Below are 15,408 nucleotides of genomic sequence, written 5' to 3'. Positions count from 1 at the left end.
TATGGCAAATACATCCCCTCCTTTACAACCATCTCTTTAAAGCAGCCTTCACATTTTCCTTTGCAACACAAACCAAAGATGAATTTGCAAAACAACTGTAAAGAAACTGTGCCAATATTGGTCAATCAGTAAGCGGGGGTGTAGACTTGCTTTAGATTGCTATGTGACAGAACTGAGGCCAGGAAAAGCATCAAAGATCAAATGAATGCTAGTGAACAAAGACTTTTCAAAAGGGCTTGATCACAAAAGCAATAGGGGTTTGTTTGGTGTGGCGGTGGGTTTTTTAAGGCAAGTCAAATGCTTGTGATAACAAAGCTTCCCAGAAGAAGCAATGCTGATATTTAAGTAGCAGTAATTTAAGAAACTGACTTACTTTGTCTTAAAGAAAAGACAACCTCGCAATTATTCACAGACTGCAGACCTTGCTATCAGAACTGTTCCTCTCAAGATTAACTTAGAATAGACGTGAGGGGAAGTACATCACTCCTTTGAGTTCATTCCGTGTTCTTAAGGCAAGTAAGTTCTGCAACATTAATCAGCTGTAAGAGGTTCTGCTGAAGAGCAGAGGAGCCTCCTTTTTCCATACATACAGAACTGACAGTTGTTTACACACAGACAGATGTCTGAAGGGGTGCAAATACACCACTGAGCCTTTAAAGAGTACTGCACTGTGGCACTCGGCACTTGGGCCTGGGGAAGAAGCATGGGGCAGAACCAGAACCGACGCCAGGGATTTTACAAAATGCACAAAGCTGTCAGTTTTATACGATCATCTCCAAATGGCATAAACTATGGGTCATGCTTAACCTCCCATCCCTGAAAGCCTCAACACATTTTCAAGCGCTGGCACTCTGCACATACTGATGCAGCATTGCCTGCCATTCATAGATAAAAGAATAGCAGAAAGTAAGAGCCAGGGATGGGAGTCATGCTGAAAATACTAGCAAACCAGGAAAACCAGCAGCTATTTGCAGGCAAGAAAGCTTTCCAAGGTAGAAGACAAGAGCAAAACAAAACCTAAAACAATTTTTAAGTTATCTTGGTAAATGCATTATTTACCAAGACCATGTGCCAGATGTTTGTCAAAAATACAGTAAGTTCCAAAATACCCAATAAATCAAACCATATGATTATTTACCACTCGGTATTTACAGAATCATTAAGAGTACTGCTCTGTCCTATGTGTCTCACTTTGAGCAGGAAAGGTAATAGTACAGTGGTTTCAAACAGCAGTTCAAAACCAGAAGCAAACAGTCATTCAGTCCATGTTCAAAATGTAAACTGAGTCTCCATTATCTGGATCACAGCAGAAGATTAGTGCCAATAAATAATTTCTGGGTGCCATGGACCACTTAATCATGAGCTGCTATACCGTTTACTGCACTACACAATAAACATGATGCATGCACATGGCTAGAAAACTACAAGTTGTCACTCAGCTGAGGATTATCAGCAGAGGACAATACAATAAGCAGAGGAAAAACACGTCACTGAAGCTTTTCTTGCACTTTTGAAGAACAGCAAAATATTTTTTCTTCCTCGAAGCTCAAATGGAGGCCTGCAGGGCAGAACATAACGATGGGTCACACATCCAAGTGAAACATGAAAATTTAACTCAAAGAAACAAGACAGTTTAGTAAACATGAGATTCTTTCTTTAACAGAAATAGCTAATGGTGTTCTGTGTGCTGCTTACACTGAGCATGCTCAAACCGTATCAGCTCAGAAGCAGAAGCCATATGGTTACGGTTACCAATTTGGCCTGAAACCTATGTTAAATCTAATTAAAAGGGACAAGGCGCAACAGTTTAGATGTATTGCCACAATGCTGGAAACATATCACTTCAGTCAAGAAGAGAAAAACCAGCATCTGCGTGCAAGTAATTCTACTGGCACAAACACATCCTTTTAAAAAGTGCTGGAAAAAATTCCTGCCCTCTCTTTCTTGCTACAGAAAGGCAGACACACACACGTGCGTGCATCATCCCGTGCCCCGTTAATCCTAATCCACTCAAAGTGTGTCAACCTGCTAACAGGAAAGCCTTACAAAACTGCAACCACTGAAATCCCAGAGGTCTCCTGGCTGGGGTGCACCTGCTTGCGCACACCCCCACAGACACGCTTCCCTTGGGATCAGTACGGCATTTCTCACATCAAATCTCCCAGATGTGTTCAGTTCCGACACTGCGGTTCACATCACAGCGGCTCTGAGCAAGCTGACCCCATTCCTTTCTGGTGAAAGGAAACTCGAAGACTGCTCTTCTGGAGAGCACCCAGCTCAGGCCATGACTGTGCGTTCCCTAAACGAGGGCAGGACAAAGCTCGCTCACAGTAAAAACTTCTCAATGCGTAAAACGGAGACACTGGGCCCTCGGCACCAGGTGTCCCAACTCAAGAAGTGCTTGTGTTGCATCACGCTGTTACCTAATGCACACGCAGTCACAGGCAGAGCCAAGCGAACCAGCCACGCTCACACAGCGCATGGGAGCTGTGAAGATGATTTTGCATATTCATCTGCATATAAATTAAGCTCCTACTGGCAAATGAAGCCGGTGCATTTAAATCTCTGAGCATTTTTCATGTTTCAGAACTTTCTACAGGACTGAGGCCTTGCGCAATGTAACATTTATCCCACACAGTTATCCTGTGCTGCCTAATTACTAAAACATCAAGTTAATGACTGGGAGGTATGCAAATGATGGGGGAGGGGGAAATGGAAAGGTGCAAGAGAATCTGGTTTCAAAAGTGCTTGAATGCATCTTTGCTTCTTGCCTAGGAGTTAAATACCAATAAGAGCTGGATGTACAAAACACAGTTTCTACTGTGACATTAAACATTTTCCATTCCACTTGGAATTCTCTTCAAAGTACACACAAGGGAAGAAGGATTTCCATGCTTATTTTTCATTTGTTCCTCTTGCCTCTGTGAAGACTCAGGCTGTTACCTTCGCATTTCCCTTTGCATCCCTGCCTCTTTCAGAACAAAGCTACATCTCAACTGGTAACACCTTCCTTGACACTGCAGAGGATAAGAAATGCACTTCAAATAACACTGCTACCACAGTTCTTCCCAACAGTTGCTATGGAGGACAGACAAGAAAGCTGTTTTACCAGGTGGAAGGATCTCAGTTCAGCATCCACCAGAACACACTCTTCTTCACCATGGTTTAACATGAAAAGTGAGAAGAAAATAATCTTCATCAGCATCAAAGGATTATCTTTAAGTTAACAGACCAACTCTTGGTATTTGCTCTCACTCCAGGATGGCTTCAAGGTGTTATGTCCCGACTCAATTCAGTAAAATTACAGCGCTACTTCACTCTTCGAATTTGGTGACTAATCCAAAAACCTGCCAGTCCTGATCAGTATCCTGTTTACTAACTTAAAAATTAAGAATTGGTTTTGGTCTATTTACATTAATCATAGAAGAAAAAAACCTCCCTAAATGGTAAGAACGAGGAAGCCAGTATTAAATAAATGTGCTTACTGAAGAAACTGGTTCTGCAAACGTTAAGTGAAATAATTGTATCAACATGAAGCTTTGCTATTTAACAAATCAACTATTTAAGTAACAGACATTCTTACCTTTTATCTTTTTTTTTTTTTAAAATTCATTTTTATTCCAGTAACATAAAAGTTGCTTAAAACACCCACGCCATTTGTAAACGGTTAGCATTTAGAACAGCTCATCTCTAGTGCATCATTCCAACCAATATTTTTTGGACAGAACATCCACAAAACACAGTTCAGGACGGGGCAGACCATCTGCTCAAAACACCACCCAGTGAACGCACTGCAGAGGCAGCAGCGTGTTGGCTGTCAGGTCTGACCACTGCGGGTATCAAACTGCTGACGGAACAGACTGCAGGCTTAGCACTGAACTGATACCAGACAAAGATCTCACGGAATATTTTGATTGCCAAAACACAGCTTGACTCCTCAGAGTCAAAAAAGCAAATGTCAACTCGCAGTATTTCCTATTAAAAATATAACGCATTGACTTCCTGAAGTAGGATGCAAACAGCAGCTCAGTGTTTGTAGCATCAGCTTTTTAATACACTGAAAACACACTTTGTTAAAACTGATCATCCTGTTGGACTCTTTTCCTAAAAGTTATGCAAGATAAAGACAAACAGTTCTTTTTAAAATTAGTTCTGACCAATCTACTCCAATCCTAGCATTAAATGTATGGAAAGGGTTACAACTGACATAGCAGGACTTCAGAATTACAATTCCACTGCTGCTCCTCCAAGCCTATTTACTTAAAATAAGCTATTTAAAAATAATTAACCACCCCACCCCGAGACTGTGCACTTATATAGATAAATCTTCACACACATTACATCCAAAATCTAAAAAAAAAAAAAAGTCTTTAAACATTTAATTTGGGGAATGCAGATTCATTTGCCGGCAAGTAAAACTAAATGCTACTTGCAGGATGGCTTTGATAAACATCTACTGTAAAGCGTAACACAAGCTAAGTGGAAAAGTACAGATCCCAGTGCAACAGCCTCATTTCTCTCCCCTCCCACGCACACATCACTGTCATATTAGCTGGGAGATTACTCAGCCAGACCAAGCGCCCTGCATGGTTTCGTACTACTTCAGTTTCAACACACTTTCAAAGATCAGGTACAAGTTTTCTATCTTGGACTTAAACTTAGACATAGCATTTGTTTCAAGCTGGTATTTATAGCTCCTTCCAGTCCACACGAAGCACCAACGGAAAAAGCACACATCGACCTGTAAAAGATCACACAGGCTTAAACTTGTATTACACCAAATCCTGTTAGGAACAGGATCACACATAAGCTTTATCTTCAAGGGTTGACAGTTCCTCACAGCACCTAAAATTTAGAACAGAAATATGGCAACTCAGTGAAAATAATCTACTCCTGGGGAAAAAACCTGCCCACGGTACAAGATGTAGTTGAATACTAAACTATGGCCTAGCTGCACGTCAAATTGAAGTCGTACTAAAGAAAAATGTACATTTTTTTTTTCTCGTTCAGCACTTGATAACTGGAAATTGGAGCTCTTCAAACTGTTGTGATTCAACATGGCCTTCCAACTGATCTGTCCAAAAAGCACACCTGGAAATCTTGCACATATTCCTGTACCTTGGTGGGAACAAACCACAGCAGATAACTTGATTAACACATGAAAAGCAATAAGTCGTTGCAGGGTTATGACTGGATGGAGTTTTTTTCTTGGATTCAGAACTCAGACGCAGTCTGCTGGCTGAGCCATGTCTGAATTCAGCAATGATTTCATTCATGTATTCAACACCACTGTCATGACTAGCTCTGTTAACGTCACTTGATCAAAGTAATGCATGTAATCCTGCTAATGCCGGCTGTGTTTAGTGAGCATTTCTCAGTTGCAATGTTGACTTAACCAGGTTAAGATGACTTAATTTCTCTTCCTCAGCTCCCTCCACTGAGTGGATACAATTGTTTACAATCTTCCAGTGAACTGGACTGAGATTTATGTTAAACGTTTCCTTTTAGCGCCTTATTTTTTAAACACAGGTAGGTTCCTCAATATAATTTTATACACAGCCTTGGGAAACTGAAGGAGCAAGGAAACAGGAGTGAGCAGGTGGAGCAAAAGAAGCTTCACCAAATACTTCCATCAGAATTTTTTTCCCTTTTTCAGGCAAAACCAGTTCCTGCAGCAGCTTGGCTTTTGTTGGGCTTGGGAGGAGAGATTGTTTGTTTCTTATTTTTAACGCATAATACAAGAAGATCTGAGCTTTTCCCAACAAACACATTCCACACTCGCAAAATAACTTACAAGCAACACTGCTTAAAACAAGGGAAGTGCTTTGCATGGGAAATTCCATGCTCCAGTACTTGAATGAGCGGCCCAAAGGAAAAACAACAACCAAGTTGGTGGCAAAGAGGTTTTTCCATACTTTTTCCTGTACAACCCAATGCATGTACAAGAAAGGGGGGGAAAAAAGCACACCGATGTAACGTTCTTCACACTCCCCGCAAACACGTGGGGAAACTCATAGAGTCACTAAACAAACAGGTTTTCTAAAGCTAAGACGTTCCCCTGCGTCTCAGAAGTACTGAAGAACACAGAGGATTATAGTCTCCCCCTTCTCCCTGGCTCCTCAAGCTGAAAGGCTCCCATACCTTTTAATTATGATTTGCAACTCTATTTACATTCAAAGCTTGGAATAGTCAAAGGTAGTCAGTATTCCCCTTGTCTACACTGGGTTCCAACAGCCACAGGCAGAACTGGGATCAGCACAAAGCTGCAGGTCACTATCACACATTTTGAGTTGAAAAGCAGAGGGCCATCCCAGAAAATTTGCAGTTCAAAGGATTTGGTGGTCCTTAATGACACACTGAACAACAGAAATGCCGAAATGACAGTACAGCTCTGGCACAAAATGCCAGGCACAGGCATCAACTTCTAGGACCAATGAATCAAAAAACAGAACTCAAGGATAGACCTTTTGATCTTACCTCTCAACTTTGGTTTTGTTTCCCAGGCTCCTACGCGGAAACATACGTACTTTGCACAAAACCACCGGGAACAGTTCCAGTGTTCCTACTAACACTGATTCTCCCCATTTGCCAACTCTAGCCCAAATCTGTGGTGAGATTAGCAGGAGCAAGAAATCTCAGAAGAGAATTTTTATGGTCCTTATTTTCAAGCCTTCAGTCCAAGTAGATTTGGACCACAACAACAAAAGCGTTCTTGTACACTTTGCTGTTTTTCCCTTAGAACTGAGAATTAGTTTTATCTGTAGAAGGGGAACTAAGCTCAAAGGGCAGAGCAGCTGGGCACACCACAGCTCCCCTGAGTTCCCAAACCTACGTGCTAAAGCACAAACTACTGAATCGGTTGAATTAAAGTTGTAAACAGCTGCAAACAAACTTCTGCAGATGTTACTCATGTATGCTTCACACCCATAATTTGCAAGTCAAGTAATGCCAATATTTATGTACTGTAAGCACATAATTATGTTGCTACGAAACATAATATTCCTCCCCCTGTAGCTCTAGCTCTGGATAGATATTTAATTCACTTAAAAACATAATTCTGGTTAAGACTTTACATACCTATCACAACGTACACACGACTGCAACTTTTATGCTCATTATGTGCGTGAATGGTCAGTGACTTCAGTGAGACTCCCTATGTTAAAAGTAGTTTTCAGACACGCTGTTTCTCGCTATGCCAATAATGTCTGTCATCTTTCACTTCACATACGCTCAAAGCTTCAAGAACTGGACTTTAATATCAGAGTACAATGGTCAGGGTTCACAAGCACAAACAGGGGCAAGAGTCCTGCTGACGACGAGCTGGATAAAATCCTGCAGCTTTCTGGACCAACTGCAGTTTAACGCTCCCAGCCGTGGCTTCCTGAGTAACAGAGCTGTGTGCTTTTCAGCTCAGCACCATGCAGGGTGCCATACCTCGAACATCACCACCCAGCAGAAATAATCAATACTCTCACCTGCTAGTTTATACAAGAAAGGTCACGAGACGGTGAAGATGTTCAGGTTTGGGGTTATTTGTTTTTTTAAGATCATGTAGCTCTGGTCAGGTTAATATTTTTAAGTTCATTTTTTTCATCCACAGAATGAAAATTCCCTTAAGATGCAACTGAGAATAAGAATCCATATCTATAGTTTAGGAAGATAATTATAGTGTTTCTAATTACCAGCAGAATAAGCTTCACAAGCTTTTTTAGTAACTCATAACAGCCGCATGATTAGAGAACATTAAAGTTTAAAATCTGAAGCGCAATTACAGCTACTTCTAAGTCCATTATATCACTACACGGTCAAAAAGCCTGTTTAATTCTCACCTTTCCTACTTGAATTAAGTGTATTACCAACTGAGAATTTTCTAGAGTTGAAACCATTTTCTCTCATATAGTATGACATTGCTGTAAGGTTTTTCCTCACATAATTTCATGATATAGACATTCAAAATTAATTAAAATAGTTTTCGTATAGATCCTCAAGTATTTGAAGTATAAAAATTAAACAAGAAACACATAAATGCTATTACAGAATATTGTTTGAAGCATAAGAGTACTTTTAAAAGAATTCCATATTTACCAGAACACCCACAGCTGATTTATGCCGTTGAAAAACAGACTCAGTAAAACTCCCACTCTCTGTACTTCTGCGTTTCTGCCTCTTGTAACACATTCACTGTAGAAAGCTGATATTTAAGACATTATTATTTTATCAGCAGAAGCTGAGGAGTCCTGATCTTCAAGAAATACCATTTCAGTTCCAAGAAGATGCTCCTCACTGGAGAAAGCCTAACTTGCAACTCCAGAGCCAAGAGCTCCCTGTTCTGCCCAATAGCACAGAGCAACCTGCAGTAAAATCTCTTTTCAAAAGAGCACTACAACGGACACTGCTGAGTAGCCACGTGTCCTCTGAAATGAAAACACTCCCTTGCGGGTTTTGAGGAATAAAACAGATTTGCCTTCCTTCCTCCACACACAAATCTACATTTTTTAAATGGAAAATGATTACAGATAAACACAGCTGGGAGATAATAAATCATCTGGTTCTGGAAGACCAAATTCAAGAAAAAAAAAAAACCCTTACAAAAATTATTTGAAGTGAAACTACCGTATAACACAAGTAATTACTTGTCTTTATGAGAAATTCTTAGTGTGATTTATTTATCAGAATTCTTTAGGAAAAATAAAGAAAATAATTTCATTATCAATTCTTACAACCTCTAAACTACTGAACACATTCTGAATAATTACAAGAGTTTCTACTATAACAGACCGCTGATGGGTCTTGCAAAACATAGGGAACTCAAAGGGAAAGGTAAAAACCAAGTGCGCTTCCCTCTCCAGCTCCCTTTCTCACACCAGTTCTGGATCGCAAGGATGGCAAGACAGCTCAGCTCTTTCCAGACACCAGGAACACGTTACACAAAAAGCACACGTCAAGGCCCTAAGCATTAGAAATGGGTATCCTGAAGAATCAAGTCATAAAACCTTTGTTTAATGAAGATAACACACACCCCACTATTGCAAACTTCACCCAGAAGCTAAACAATTTTTGCTGTGTGCACATTTTTAAAAGCCTCAAAATACCCAGTTCCCTATAATAACAGGCAAGATAAACCACATCAAGTACCAACCAAATTAATAAGCTCTGTTCTCCGTATGAAAGGGCAAATTCACACCAACAATACACAGTTTGGGTACATGGGGATGTTACTGGGGGTTACTTTTCTTTAACAAAAAGCAAATCTCACTTCACCACACGTTATAAAGGCAACCATACTTATAAAGCTCTTGGAAAGATTCAATCCTGTAATAGGACAGATATTTATTGGGAGAAAGGAGAAAAATGAGGCGGAACCGCCCCTGTCCCCCCCCAGCAAATAAGGGTGCTTTGCTTTGACAATCACCTAAAATGGAATGCACCCAGGCTGCACGTTACCATTGTGCAGCCCCAGACTTGCGTCTAAAAAGCAAAATTCCCAGTGATCTATACAAAAATTTTACACTTGAAGGTTTTGCTTTTCCAGATACGACCTTAAAGTCACTGAATTATCTCAAGCACAGATACAATCTGGGACAAAAGCCCTGTTAACTATATAGGAAGAAACATCAATACTGAAGAGCTAATTAAGAACTTTGTTTTGGTCTCAGTATTGTTACTCACCCGCTTTGGCCCACTGAAAATCTTCCTGGTGTTTTCCTTGGATTTATCACCTTGTTTATTTGTGGTTTTCTTATTGCCTTCAGGCACACCAGATGCATCCTCTGAGAACTCCAGAAGATCTGTAAAAGGTAAATGCAGACGTGAAACAACCACACTGAAAGCTGATGAACTGCTAGAGCATTCGTTACATCTGACCTCTCAGGTATAGCCTCTGAAATTATACAATCTTCATCAAAAAAAAAAACAGCTTTAAAGCCAAACGCGGTCCTGGATGGAGCTCCGGTTCCAGTAAAAGGGACTGTCACCATACATAACATTACAAGGCATACTGTCGCAATCACCGTAGCACCTCTTGCCCACTGTGTAAGCTTCAGGTCATCATTTCCCATTTGATACTCCTATGAATCCCAGGTTACTTTTCTATGTGCCCACTCATGGCTTAATGCTACAACTCTCAGCAGCAGATGAATTAAACAGTAGATAGGGTTCTTCTAAAGCATCAGTTCAAGAGAGTAATAAGAATACTTCCCTCTACAATTACAAAACTGAAGAACTAATCGTACTTCACTTTTTATGAAGGCAGGTTTATATTTACTTATTCTGCTACAAACAGCATCGAAAAAAGAGGGCAATCAGCTCAGAAAGTCAGCTGGAAAGAGCCACGGAAAGGGCCTTTGAGTGTATTCAGTATTTGCCTTACCAGTAGTTCTAGTACTCAGTTTTGGACTGTAAATCTGTGATTCACTGATGTAATTAAATTCTACTCCTATCTTTCTTTTATTTAAGCTTGTGTTGCATTTGAAGCATCATCCCTTGGAGCCCAGCTGATGTTCTTCTACTTGGCAGAAATCAGAATTTACCATAAATTTCCAGACAGAAATAGGCACAGAGCAGCACTGTTTCATCTGATAAGCAGTTCAGAAAACAGATCTATTCCAGAGAAGCTGCTGCTATTTGACCACTGTACTGTGAAAATACAAGCAGGCTGGATCGGTTACTCTAATCCTAAGTGCACTCCTGTTCAGTAAACAGGACTGGCCAAGCGCCTTGATAAGGAGGCAATCAAAGGCAAATCAGGCCAGCAAGTTTCTGACTGCACCCACAAGGACACAAAACTCACCCAGTCCGGGAGATAATAGTATTTTTAAAGTAAGGGTTAAAAGTTTCTCAAATTCCAGTGAATTGCAACAGGTTTGGCAGCACCAAGGCAGGCACAATGCCCACTGCAAGACACCTACCGGAATGGGCCTCTTGCATCCCGTTTGCAGTTTAGTTGTATGATGTCAGCACAAGACCTTAAGAACACACAAATAAACCCTTTGAAAATAAGTGACTTTAAAAGCTGGTCTGAAAAAACTAGTCTAACAGGCAAAATATTACAGACCAATTCTCAGTCACTTAAATAAAGCAAATCTACTTCCAAATCCATATAAAAGTGGACACAGTCCTTTGCTGGAACTTACCAATGAAAGGAATCAAATCAAATTGCTCCAACACACACCCTTAGAAATCCTGAAACACTTCCCAAGAAGCCAGACCCTGAATGCAATTCCCAAAGTCAGACCAGCAGAACTGGTCCCTCCCATCGTAGATTAAAAGCCAAGAACTCACTTGACTACAGAAACTGCAATTGTGCAAGTCACTCTAGAAAGGGAAGCTGCGCTTTCTCCCATCACATCAGCACAATAATCTGTGCCTTGAGCCAAGTCTTGGAGTCAGTAGTGCGGTTAATAATGATGAACCACATTCTAGATGAACTAAGCCACAATTTTAAAATTATTGAAGTTTTTCTTTGGATTCTACTCATACATGATCCCAAACTATTCCATTTACATTAAGTAATTCTAAATTCAAAGAGACTTTTTGATAAAAACATCTCAGCTCCTATTGACAATAGGATAATCTTCATCTTTTGATGTTGCTAGCATATCAAACACTTCCATGATTAGATTTCATTGCATGAAACCTGAGCAACCTGATCTAGTCGAATACGTCCCTGCTCACTGCAGGGCATTGGACGAGGTGACCTTCATGTTCCCTTCCACTCCAAACCATTCTATGATTCTCGAATGCTTTTATTTTTTGGCCATGTGGGTATCCTAAAAGCACTCTGCATACAAGACTTACCACACTTTTGAACCTAAGCTACACAGGGCATGGGGAAGAAATCTTCCATTAGCATTAACCAAGCCAGGCAAAGACACCAGTGATTCAGCAAGCAGTGACGCTGAAGCTTGTTTTCCCTGTGTCTCTCTTGCATGGATGGTTTTCCCCTCCCCCTCACACAACAGATGAGCACACTGGCATTCTCCTCAATATTAGAGCATGTAAGGCCCTTTCTCCTCTATCCAACCGTTTTCAAGGCATTATTTTTTAGGTAATTCGCTTGTCTTGGCTAAAACTGGAAAATTGTTCAAAGACCACGAAGAAGGCAACATCATAGTAAATTTCCTGGGGAAAACCAACCCTGTTTTATCTCAGTGCCTGAGAACAATTCTGCAGAAGATTTTCTAGTCCAAACAGGACTCTGTCTTCAAGGACTTTGCCGTACTCTTACCCAGCTAAAAATATTTACCCAAGGAAGGTGATTCAGTTTTTAAGGAGATGCAAAGGAAGGGGGAAAAAAACAAACCAGGGCGGGTCTGCTCACTAGAAACAACCCGAGTGCTAGATGCTGATATATAGAAGGTATTTTATTATCCAAAGAAATTATAGGAATCTCAGCTGCATCACTGGAAGGAAAACGAATGCATGACACAAAGGTTAAGTTGTGTATCAGAACCGATTTACAAAGCAGAAGGCTAAGCTGTAATACTACGATAACAGCGTAACTGCTACTGAAATTTAAGTCAAGAATACTGCAGTTCATCACTGCTGCACTTACGAGATATGCAGTGAAGACAGCAGTGAACCAAATAAAATGGGATAGATATTCATACCATCCTTTAGTGGAAGGTTTCAGGGCAACTGCTCTATCCTTTTTATGCCAATCTACACAGATACTGAAGGGTTTGATTTTAATCCAATTTTTTTTTTATGTAACACCTGTCGTTTTCTGTAATAATTTTATTGTCATTGGCCAAAATGAAACGCAGTGAAATAAGCACTGACATAGGCCCAGGTGTCCCATGGGAAGAGGTGAGGAATAAAGCATTGCGAGACTGGAAGTTCAGAAGTTAACTGTATCAGAAATCTTAGTGACCACCCAAACCACTGACAACCACAACAGGATCTTTAGAAAAAGACACAAACAAACTGGCAGCACAGTTATTTCCAGCAGTACACCACCATCCCAAAGATACAGGTCTGCTCTTCAAAATTGAAGCTTCAAATTATTTTCTGTTAAGTCTTACTCTTCTCCGTCATTAGTTCAGATTTCCCGTGGATAGAACTCCCCATTGATTAATGTAGTCAAGCAGTTAAGTAATTTTCCTGCTATTAAAAGCTACTCTTCATCGAAGTCATCTCTCCTAGTCCAGCGACTCAAAGGATACAGGTACTGTTTCAAACCTAGTGAAGTCCCACCAGGACTTTTGGCCGTTGGCATCCTGGCAGACTACAGCTGGGATGCTCGTGAGTAACAGGGGCTTTTCCTTCCCTGAACTCTCCTGCACCAGCTCATAGGGGAGAATTTTAGATTGCCATGGCAAAAAAATTGGCAAGCTTAAAGCTTCACCAAAAGTCTCAAGCTCAAGGTTATAAAGTACTTTAATGAACATGAAAAATCTGTGACAGCACCCAGGAATCTAAAAGCCGGAGCATCTCGTGACTTGCGTTTGTTTTTTTTTATTTCATTTGTTTGGCTTTTGTATGGGGTTTTTGGTGTTTTTTAACCATTTCAGGAGGCAAACCTATCATACAAGTAAACATAAAAGGCACTCAGTGAAAGACAGTTCACATAAAATTGAATTTCTCTGCTTTGCATTTTTTTCCACTTAGAATATTGTCCATCCTTAAATTTACTTTACAGAATTATTTAAATATGTATTGTTTAATTTGCTTTCCCTCAACTGTGAGCTACTAGACTGGTTGGAACTTCCAGTTCAGTGTAGAAAAACCTTTGCATGATGTTTAATACTGTGGTTCTAAAGTACGCTTCATAAAAACAGGCCCAGATTAAGGTAAGCAATGACACCAGTATTGTAGCAAAAATGGTGTAAGGCTGTAAGAGAAAGTATCAAATCTCTTGAAAAACTGAGGATGCCATGTAACATCCTTGACTCACAGAATGTCAAAATGAGTCTCAAGAAGTTCCAGAAGGACAACCTAGCATTTACCTGTAAACCTGGAACAGGAATGTTGAATTTTATCCACGAGTTTATTCATTAATACAAAATCAAACAGCACACACAGAACTCTGGTAGCGTTAGCACAGCTCCGTACTTTTTGTAACTTCAGGACGAAGTTTTACTGGGCAAAACATTCTGAAAGGTTTTTCTGAGGCTTGGATTCAACATTGGCATTTTCCATGGACACAGAAGTCACTTTTTTTCTAGTATATAAGGTTGATACCTCACAGCAATGTCACATATTTTACTGCAGTTTCAGACTTAGACCCAGAAGTCCTTGATAAATTCTCAAACTCAGCATCACTAAGTTTAAGGACTTCAATGTGCTGTTCCGAGCCAGCATAATTTTCAAAGGTCCAAGAGAAGACAGCATGAAAAATATCAGTCCTACAAATTTTACGACAACAGACTCCCCATTTTTATAATCTGTACTACAGGATTGAACAAAGGAATGCACTGCAGCTTAGGGAAATAACTTCATGTCAGCCTTTCAGAAGAAAAAATACAGTTCAAATCCCAGCTGCCCACAGCAGCACAAAACAGGAGTCGAGTGAGCAAAGAAGATGCAAAAATAACAGGGGAAGCATCTCTCAGCAGAGGCACTGAGAACTAGCTCTGGCAAGTGAGAAAGTGTATGAAGGGACTAACAAAACAAATTCCCATCTGTGGGTGCCATGGGAATCTCTTTGGAAAATATTGCAGAGGAATAATCTGTGATAACTTGGTACATAACAGTCTCCCTGGTGAATGCAACGCTGAATACAGCCTGTAGGTGTTTCCAGACCCCAGAGGACAGTAGCTGGAGCGTTACTGGACGGCTCAGCATCTCAGCTGCACTTACTGTACAAGCAATATTTTCGCTTGGAGTAAATGGCTGAACAAAGGCTCGTCAGAGAAAGGGACTCAGATGGAGTATTTCATAAGAGGCCCTGTAAATGCAACTTATCTTCCAAAGAGACTGAAATGCAAGTGTCTCATGGTAATTAAATTTTATGAGAACAAATCAAGGTTTTTTTTGTTTGAAAACATAGCCTTCTCATATAACATAAGCATCAATTTGGCCCTTTTAGGACTTACAAAACACCCTAGCAGTTACATTCACCTTCAATTAAAAGGTTTGCAGACAATTCTGGTTTTAGAGATCACTACAATTAGAACAGAGAATTGAACATCTTTTCCTATGAAACTTTTTTCTGTATTACATTAGCAGAAGCTATTTGTAGGAAAAAACAGCTTCTCCAATATTTGCAAGGCTAGGCTCAAGTCCTCCTCTCTTCCCATCACAATGAAACACATTTTGCCAAAGCCTTAATTGCAGCAGCTTCAGCAAATGGATGAAAACTTCTCATGCTTCATGCTCCAAAGTGGAGAACCAAAACGTTCCCTAAAGCAGAGGCAGGGTTTTGAAACACTTATTCCAACGCATCATTTTTTGGCACTAGACTCTTAA

General features: G+C 40.3%; 1 protein-coding gene across 3 annotated transcripts in view; it reads right to left on the bottom strand.

The window, feature by feature from the left end:
* WAPL (WAPL cohesin release factor) overlaps nt 1-15,408 on the bottom strand; it is a 68,418-nt gene that overhangs the window by 29,903 nt on the left and 23,107 nt on the right. For all 3 annotated transcript variants that reach the window (XM_054071308.1, XM_054071310.1, XM_054071309.1), the window contains exon 4: nt 9,670-9,788. In XM_054071308.1, the coding sequence (XP_053927283.1) occupies nt 9,670-9,788 (119 nt within the window). The remainder of the gene's footprint in view (nt 1-9,669; nt 9,789-15,408) is intronic.

This window comes from Cuculus canorus, chromosome 7 (genome assembly GCF_017976375.1).
Source record: "Cuculus canorus isolate bCucCan1 chromosome 7, bCucCan1.pri, whole genome shotgun sequence".
Classification (NCBI taxonomy): domain Eukaryota; kingdom Metazoa; phylum Chordata; class Aves; order Cuculiformes; family Cuculidae; genus Cuculus; species Cuculus canorus.
The sequence above is the reverse complement of the archived record's forward strand: the minus strand, read 5'-3'. Positions and strand labels throughout refer to the sequence as shown.